The following is an 8942-nucleotide window of genomic DNA, read 5'->3' as shown; positions in this document are numbered from 1 at the left end:
CTTCCTGTTTTTCCCGGTCAATGTCCTGATCGGAGTGCTGCTGGCGCTGTGGCGCCTGGTCATCACAGCTCTGTTCAACATTATCCACTTAGGTCGTATGGACATCAGTCTTCTCAACCGCAATGTCGAAGCCTTTGACCCAGGTGAGTAAGGTGTTGTACACTAGCTGACCAGCTAAACATAGCAGGAGCGCCACTGTTCTGTGGAGCTGTACGTCTCCAGTCGTGGTGTAACCACTACCGCCTGTTATCGTAGAAGTCTAGGCCATCACTCGCACCTCAAATAATGTTAATTCTTCCAAAGCTTGTTCTTTTTCTTCTTCTCTGATTTTAAAAATAGAGCTTAATAGTTTCGATTGTGTTACTGCCATCTGCTGGATGAATTTTTACTATTAACTGCTTAATATTTCTACTTGCAAAATTGAACTAAAAAACGTCACCATTCGCTTCTTGTGATCAATAAAACCTTATTCAGGTTTATTGTTCTAAAGTGCATCTCATATATATTTGTAAATAACAACAAAACCTGCATTTTATTTTCTATTTTCTATCCGGTGTCTGTTGTTTTTTCTTCAACATAGCTTTATTCTCTTTTATCACCATTTCCTCACTTTTAAAATGTCACTGTGTTTTTTAATCTCTTAGTGGAGGCATAAAAAAAGCTTTTATCTAAGAGCTAATGCACTCTCACTGATCCCACTCAAAGGCCAGAAATGTGCCTTTTATCCACTCTACCCAGCAAGTGACTCACTGCAGTGCCTTGTTCCAATCATATCTGTATTCTGTGCAGTGCGAGACACTGTAATTGTCTGCCCATTTTTGAAGCTGCTGCAAATTTAGGACATCTGTTGTTTGAAAAAAAAAAGCAGGTGGTTAAAGAAATGTATGGCTATTATGTCTGATTGCCTCAAAGCTAACATGCGGTGCAGGCCTCCGCAGTTATTGCTTTTTCCCAGTCAGAGTTAAGCCCCTCCTCCCTGTGTCTGTCTGCAGCCTACCGCTGCTATGCTCATTATCTGAAGATTGAGGTGAGCCAGTCTCACCCTGTGATGAAGGCCTTCTGCGGGATGCTGCTGCAGTCTGTGGGCCAGGAGACCAACACTCAACAGAGGTCACGGGACGCCGAAGAGGGTCTGTAATAACCCTGCCCCCAAATCATGGACCACACACTTACTAATTTATACATTAAACAGCGATTTGGCTCAAAAATCAAGACCTGCCACAGAAATGTGATGGTTGGTTTTAGGGGTATTTATAAAAAATAAATAAAAAACATTTTTTTATTAGCCAATAAATGACAAAAAGGTCAAACAAACCTACAATCGCGACGTCCTGATTTTTAGTAATAATTGTGCAGATAAGAAAATATGCACAGAATAAATAATATTTGTTTCTGCACTGACAAAAGTATGACATTTTCTCAGTCAGGAGGTACACCTCTCCATCCATTTCTACAGTAAAGCCAGTTTGGTGTCGCTAATGTCCCCAGAGCTTTTTAGTATTCAGCCACAGTTCACTTTAACACATAATCAGATCCCACCCCTTTATCACCCGTGGAAAGAAAATGAAAGCTTTACAGTTGTGATTTAATATGTCATGGCTAAATTGAGTTTTCCTGCAGATGTGTGCAGCAAACCCACCAAAAACTCATCAGGTGCCTGCATTCACCTGGGCCTCGGTCCTATAGATTAGTGCTGCGTTTTATATTAAAAATAAAAATAGAAATCTGAAATGCCAAAATTGTAAGATATCAACATTTTTTCAGTCAGATGCTGGATCTACAGCAACACTATTATTTTGAGGGTAAATAATAATGAGGATTACAGTATCGGCTGCTGTGAAATCTGTGGAATTTGTTGCAGTCACACACAGTAGAAATGTGGCTTGTTTGTATCTTGAAAGCGCGGCATTATCTCTATCTGAATAATGTATTATAAAGATTAGTTTTTCAGTAGCTGATTAAAAAAGATAAGCCCCACAACTGCCTGTTACATATTCATGTGGCCCAAAGGGGCTCAGACATCCGGTGTGTTGATAACAGGCCCAGTGGGCTGGTGTGAAGCTCGGAGGATTAAAGATGATTGCTTTCTATTATTACTCCTGCTCAAGTATCAAACTGGTCCTAAGTGGCTTCGACAAAACTCATTTGCATTGGGTTTTTTTTTTTAGATGATTGTTTATGTATGACACACCTTTGGGCTCTATATGATTTGTGAAATGTCTGCAGGGATCCAGCTGGGTCAGCAGGAGAAGAAACACTACAAAATGTCCAGTGCCAAGAGGGCCCGCAGGCACTGGCAGCTCCTCTACACCCTGGCCAACAACCCCTCACTGGTGGGCACCAGGAAGCACTACCAGCGTCAGTCGAAAGAGAGCATTTTGAATGGCAGCGTCAAGTGCAGCAACGTGGAGGGGAGTGAAAAGGTGGAGGCTACAGCCCGGGCTTAATGGATACGTGACGGAGATGATTGATGCAAATTTTTATCAACATCCAGTATTGATGTTTTGTGTGAAATGTTCAACAGGCTGTTTTTTTTGTTTTGTTTTTGTTTGTTTTCTGAGCTGAAATTGTGTGTTTGTTTTGTGCTGTTATTTCCCTCCCGGCTGTTTTATGTGTGAAGCTCAGACTCCAGTCAGGCAGAAAAGCCATTGTGACTGGTGTAATATTCTGATCACGTATCACTTCCATCATATTCATCGATCATGCATGTCACATGATGCTTTGTCTTATAGTTAATTGCAGATGTTCGATATGTAGTGCAATTAATTCAGAATGTGTTTTTTTCCCCCAATCTGGACAGATGGATGTGCAGCCATGCACTGTAACCTCAAACTGTTGGAGATTGTATTTATATGTAGAATGTTTCAATATTTATGACGTCCTCACTGTCTGAATAATGAATATCCTGTTTCAGCCTGTGGATTAGAAACTATCGAGTGTATTTGTATTGTTTTCAGTTTTATTTGTAGACATTGCGGTGTATAAAACGCTCACCGATATTTGTTTATTGACTGGTTTCTGACATTTACCATCTGACGTGCGGCTGAAGTCTGCAAACTTATTTGAAAATTTAATTTTAATTAGCAGTAATGGGATATTTATTTTATACACACTTATTTGAGCTGTTTGTGTTCACATTATGAATGACACAGTTCCCCCTTTAAAATACAGCTATCCAAACTGTCTTTCCATAACCCTGAAAATTGAACCAAAAAATATAAATCTGCATTTCTATATGTTACATTATTAGTGACTTATTTTAGGAGTGCTGTGTCATGTCAATGTGTCAATTGAAACTTTGCCAGTTTTTATAAATGTGAAATTTGAATGGCCATATTTAATTATTAAAAAAAAGTAGAAGCTCGAGAAACGAGACATATATATACAATATAATACAGATGTTGGGTACTAATAGTAATAATAATAATAATAATAATATTGATGTTTCTATGTTTATTACTATTGTTTTTCAATTCCTACTGAGTAAAACCATGGTTCTGCCTGATGTGAAGTCAATGATGGTGTTTCGGAATTCCATTATTCAGTGAATGCGTCCTGAGTTCAACTTTCACGTCTGTGGTTTTAGTTAATTTTAGTAATAATTCAAGGTCATTGTTATGTTCTACCTTTGTCTGTGAATGGTGTTGTCCATCTATTCGACTATAAAATGACCCTCAGCTGTTTTCACTTGAACAATGATACCTTAAACTCCTGGGTTAAACACATATCGATGGGTTTTTGGTTTTGTTTTTTGTTTTTTTCCCCGAGGTCGTTCTGTTATTTTCAGCTCTTCTCCATGCGCTTCCTTCGAACGCGCAAAAACGCACCGGAATCCACCACGAACAACAAACTAAAACATTTCCACAGCCATGTCGAAATATTCAACAATATATTATATTTTGTTTATTTACATGATCACGTGTGATTTTATTATACATGTTATATTTAGACCCGCTGTCGTGGTCAGATTGGATCAGTTAACTGTCAAATACAAATGTCGAAAGAGCCTGTGTACCTTCATTCGTTTTATTAATTTCACGTACATAAAATTATGTTAAAAAATCTCCAAAAGTTTACAAGGCTTCTTGATTTACAACATAGTTCACGAAAACACACTATGCGTTAGAATACAGGACAGTGAAGCCGCCGGACGGGCGCGCGCGCTGCTGTGTCCGGGCTTTGTTAAAAATGACAGTCATAAAAAAGAAAAAAGAACAACCTTTAATTTACGTGGTTTCACATCACAGGTCGACAGCAACATCTACAGTCATCTAGATTACACTAAGAAAAACTACACAGGGAAAATACGCGTGACATGCCGTGGATGGACACGTTCACTGGAGAGAGAGAGAGAAAAAAACACCCGTGGTCTTGGTCGTAAGAGGTGAATGTCGAATATATTTAAAGCTTTACATTACATCGTGTGAAACTAAACCCCGGTCGAAGAGAGTTGAGCGGTCAGTCATGACGTAGACAGAACGGAAAGGTTCCTTTCGCTTGGTTCGCGGCACATCGGGCAGGACGCAGCGTTCAGCAACGGAAATCCGTGGAATATCATCACCGTCTCCGTCCATCATCTTTATCAATAACAATATCGGTATCGGTATCGTTCATACCACCTGCTGCTTTTGCGCCGACACCTGAGAGAACTTGGCCTGTGAGAGGTTTCTAAAAACAGGTTCATCCACAGCCTGGCGCACAGACAGAGAGAGAGAGAGAGAAACGAATCTCCCTGACGTTAACACGGCTATAAATATATGGCACTTTTTTGGTCTGTTGCTTTTTGTGCTCTCGAAGACCACGACTCCTTTTTTTAATGTCGTTTTTCGCCTTAGATTACACGTGATTCCCGGTGTGTGCGCCGATGCCCAGTGGCCGTCCCGCTGACTGGGAGCCACACTTTTTTTAAAACTGACTCACAAATACACATTTGTGCTTGCACGGTTGTAAACGTATGTGACTCAGGTTAACCTTACAGTAGACTACTATTATCTTACATCAACCGATTTACAGCCTCAGTGTCCGGCGACGCGTTTTCTGAGGTAAAAGAAATGAGCGTGAACAAAGAAAGTTGGTTGGAACTCACAGAGACGCACCTTCAGTTCTATCAGGCGTCATGGTTCAGTCGTTGTGATGAAGGACGAGTTACCTGCTATAATTCAAAAGTAAAGTGTTTTAATGAGGTGATGGGGGGTACTGCAGCGGCTGCAGCGGCTGCAGCAGCGTCACTCAGCGGCCCGGCTGCTTGTAGTTGCCGTTGATCTCCTCGGAGATGTTGACGGCCTCTGCTCCCAGCGGGAGTTTGTCACTGTACTCTGAGCCCACCTCGAACTCCTCCTGGTTGGTTTTGGATGAAGATCCTGGAATCGACTCGGTCACCACGCTGCTCTCCGCCTCTCCGTCTGCGTCTCCCTCCTCTCCTTCCTCCTCCTCTCCGTCGCCGTCGCCGGACTCGCTGGTGCTGTACGGTTTCTGTGAGCCCACATAAGACGCCCTCAAATTAAACTCATCCGTCATTTGTTTCTCCATCTGATCCGGGTTCTGGGCCTTCATGATCAGCTTGTAGGTCTTTCCTTGATATTTGTACAGCAGGTGGCAGCAGGTGGCGCCAAGTAAGGGGACAGTGGCCAGTCCCAGGAGGAAGATGCTGACAACGACAATAATGAGCAGAGACGGGATTTTCTTCCTGGTCGTAAACACCACCTGAACCTGGCAGTCCTGCCCCCCATAGGTGAGGCACAGAGTGTAATTGGTGCCAGGCTTTAAACCATGGAACTGATAGGAGTTGACCCCCTCCTCTATGTTGGACCACTGAACAACAGAATGTCCATTCCCTGTGTTGATGCAGAGGTAGAGCATGTCCAGGCTGGATTTACCAGACGACTCCTGGTACAAATCCACCGGCTCTTTCACCACCATCTCCTTGTTGTCACTCTGACTGAGGTGGAGGTTGGATTTGCTTTTGGGAAGCTGCAGTGGGTTCAGCTGCACTTTGGCCTCTGTCTCTGACACCTCTAGTGCAATCACACCAAAATCAAAGGTGTACTGTTTCAGGTCCTCCAGGCTCAGGTTGAAGGCGTGGTTGGAGATGTACTCGCTGCTGTCTCTCACTCCACACTTACTGGCAAAAGTGGGGTTCTTCGAAACGCCGCCGCCCTGCTCGCTTTGGTCGATTTTGTCTCGTGAATCTTCCGGACCGCTCTTGGTCTTTTCCTCAGTCTTGCTCCAGTTGATCACATTGTTTTTGGAGATCCTGGGCACGCTAGGCTTTTTACTCGATGACTGGATTTTGTCCAGAGCAGAATCCAGCGCCGACTTGCTGTTCTGTTTTTGGGAGCCTGCCATCGCCACTCTCACACTGCTCTCCGCTTTCCCTAAATCGTTGACCGCAGAGCAGCTGTAATTCCCATCTTCCTTTTTACTCATCTGAAGAATGATGAGACTGCCGTTTCTGAAGACGAGGAACCGGTTATTGGTTGCTTTATCATTAATTGGTCTATCATTTATCTCCCCAGAAGATGGCAAGGGGAAAAGATAATTTTGATTCCCTGCAATTACCTCCCAACTGACCTGTGGTGCGGGGCTCCCTTGTGTCTCACAATTCAAGACCACCATGACTCCCTCAGGAATCTCACTGTCCTCAACGTTGGGCTGGTAGGTTATAGAGATGGTGGGGGCTCGGCAGTCCAGTTTAGGAATGTTTGTCACTAGCGTTCCCTTCAGGTGCTCAGGGGCCTCGCAAAGAATTGAATTTGGCTCAGGAACAGAAATCTTGGTGGTTGTGATCCAGTCCCTCAGCCACTCCAGGCTGCAGGAGCATGAGAAGGGGTTGTTAAAAATCTGGAGGTGGGACATGGAGGTGAGGGCATCAAAGGTACCCTGAACGATGGTAGTGAATTTGTTATTGTTGATGCGCAGCGACCTCAGGTCTTTGAGGGTGGAGAAAGCGTCCTTTGGTAGATTAATCATTTCATTGTTGTTCATTTTCAGGAGCTGTAGGACAGTGAGGTTCTGCAGATCTTGCCATGGGAAGTTCACTATTTTGTTGTAACTGATGTCCAGATTACGGAGCTGAATCAGGGGGGCCAGAGTGTCCGTCTCTATGGTAACAAGCTCATTGTGAGCCAGCCACAGAGAAGAGACCTGGGTGATATTTACGAAACTTTTGCTTTTCAGGATTCTGATTTTATTGGCTGAGAGGCTCACGGTGGTAACATTGGAGGGCAGACCCACAGGTACCACCAGCAGCTCCTTGTAAGCACAGTCAGCAAACTGGTGAGCAAATTTATCCTGGCAGCTGCACAGCTCAGGGCAGCACTGCACAATGCCAACCGCAGCTGTCCACATGGTCAGGAGAAGCAGCAACCTCCTCGCCATTTTCTGATCCTGCAAGATCAATTTAGCAGACATTAGCCACAGACTTCTTTATCTGATGTTTACATACCCACCATGTCCATTAATGCAGCAGGAAGGAAGAGTCAAGCCTTCGATTGCTGCCCTGCCCTGTTCGCTTTGCAGCTGCGTGCTCTTTGATAAAACAGACACAACTGAGAGCTACAACTACAACACAAAAAAGGAACTAATCCAACAACACAATATAAGCCGCTGCTGCTCATGCACTCCAACAAAAGCATCACATGGCAAGCCTGCATTTCCCAAGCATGCAAATCACCACTACTGGTTTACATGTAGGCTGCTTTTCAAAGCTTGCACAGATACTGCTGTAAACCATATTTTGCAGCAGCTTTGGGGTCAGTTGGTCTCATCAGGTCAAAGTCCCTGATTGCAGGAGCTGATGCTGTCTCATGCCAAAAACTAAAGAATCTCATTTCCTCTTCGTGCGTCTTCAACAAAACATTATTTTAGTTATAAGTTTGTCGGAAATGCTCCAAGTATTAATTTGCGCACTACTGCAGTTTGACGCACTGATGCACAGGCGCACCGACAGTACGTCCCGTCGGTAGCCACTTATTTCGAAGTACGTTTTACATTTTGATTGCCTTTTTCTTATCTTATTTCGAAGTACGTTTTACATTTTGACTGCCTTTTCCTTATCTTTTTTTTTTTTTCATCATCTGTTTGAATGATTCTCCTTACCTGTGCCTTTTGATAACTTCAGATCCTGCGTTGTATAAATCGCTCGGAGAGTTTACAATCCTTTGCTGCAAGTTTAAAAACTCGAGTCCTCACATGTGCTGGATTCTGTTACATGTACGGACCTCGTTGTCGGTGATAAAGGACAGTGGAAAGATCATTTTTCCAGATGAGCCTCTGCTGCAAAACCGACGGCTCTTTTTTCCTCAGTCTCCAGAGCGTGTGGACCCAGTGCGCGTTCCCGGCGCAGCGGAGCAAAAAAATAGACATGAACGCGCAGCCTCTCCCATCTCTGCTCTTCCCGAGTGTTAAAGACACAGAGGCTGCACACAGCTCTCCACCCTCAAAGAAAATTCATTATTTACAAGCTGATGTTTAATTGAGTAACCCGACCTCAGCCTTATCTTTGACCTCATTCGTCTCTTTTGTCCGCTGTTTACTGACTTTAATTACATTATTGGAGAGTTCACCAATAACGGCCCGACGGGTAGTAACTTACAAAGTCAGCCTTTTTGCCGATTTATTTAATTAAAAATAACAAACAAAAGTCAGCACAAAAAGAAAACACGCAAAATGTTGATTCATAGAACCGCATCGCTCCACTGAAGGGAAATAAAACAGAAAGACATTATTGTTTCTACTATCTCTCTTTCTTCGATCGCATAAACAGAGTATTTTATTGCTAATCCATTTTTTAAATTAATTTAATAAATAATCTTGCCTTTTGGAATAAACCCTGATACTTTTTGAATCAACGTTAACGTGCTCGTGGGCCAGTGTTTTCGTGTTAGTATACTGCCATCAACTGGTGGTTTAAAGTTAATGTTTTTTCGGGCCATGGATTTCCA

At 43.1% G+C, this 8942-nt stretch overlaps 3 protein-coding genes across 3 annotated transcripts in view; 1 reads left to right on the top strand and 2 right to left on the bottom strand.

Moving 5' to 3' along the window:
- stra6 (signaling receptor and transporter of retinol STRA6) overlaps positions 1-4661 on the top strand; it is a 15468-nt gene extending 10807 nt beyond the window's left edge. The window contains exons 16-18 of the mRNA XM_008312074.3: positions 1-143; positions 993-1130; positions 2227-4661. The exon at positions 1-143 is cut by the window's left edge and continues 28 nt beyond it. Of these exons, the coding sequence (XP_008310296.1) occupies positions 1-143; positions 993-1130; positions 2227-2447 (502 nt within the window). The 3' untranslated portion in view covers positions 2448-4661. The remainder of the gene's footprint in view (positions 144-992; positions 1131-2226) is intronic.
- On the bottom strand, positions 4013-8449 carry islr2 (immunoglobulin superfamily containing leucine-rich repeat 2). Its single transcript, XM_008312071.3, has 2 exons — positions 8098-8449; positions 4013-7386 (listed from the first exon to the last, which is right to left on the bottom strand). Exon 2 carries the CDS (start codon positions 7375-7377, stop codon positions 5230-5232), a length of 2148 nt encoding a protein of 715 aa, XP_008310293.1. The 5' UTR covers positions 7378-7386; positions 8098-8449; the 3' UTR covers positions 4013-5229.
- The window catches only part of hps5 (HPS5 biogenesis of lysosomal organelles complex 2 subunit 2), a 32199-nt gene continuing 28891 nt past the window's right edge, over positions 5635-8942 (bottom strand). Inside the window, exon 25 of the mRNA XM_008312065.3 lies at positions 5635-5647. The gene's annotated coding sequence lies outside the window, so the exon portion shown is untranslated. The remainder of the gene's footprint in view (positions 5648-8942) is intronic.

Source organism: Cynoglossus semilaevis, chromosome 6 (assembly GCF_000523025.1).
Source record: "Cynoglossus semilaevis isolate Cse_v1.0 chromosome 6, Cse_v1.0, whole genome shotgun sequence".
Classification (NCBI taxonomy): Eukaryota; Metazoa; Chordata; class Actinopteri; order Pleuronectiformes; family Cynoglossidae; genus Cynoglossus; species Cynoglossus semilaevis.
The sequence above is the reverse complement of the archived record's forward strand: the minus strand, read 5'-3'. Positions and strand labels throughout refer to the sequence as shown.

What these genes read in the sequence shown, in the direction of transcription:
- islr2 (XM_008312071.3), bottom strand. Translation starts at nt 7,377, where the DNA reads ATGGCGAGGAGGTTGCTGCTTCTCCTGACCATGTGGACAGCTGCGGTT.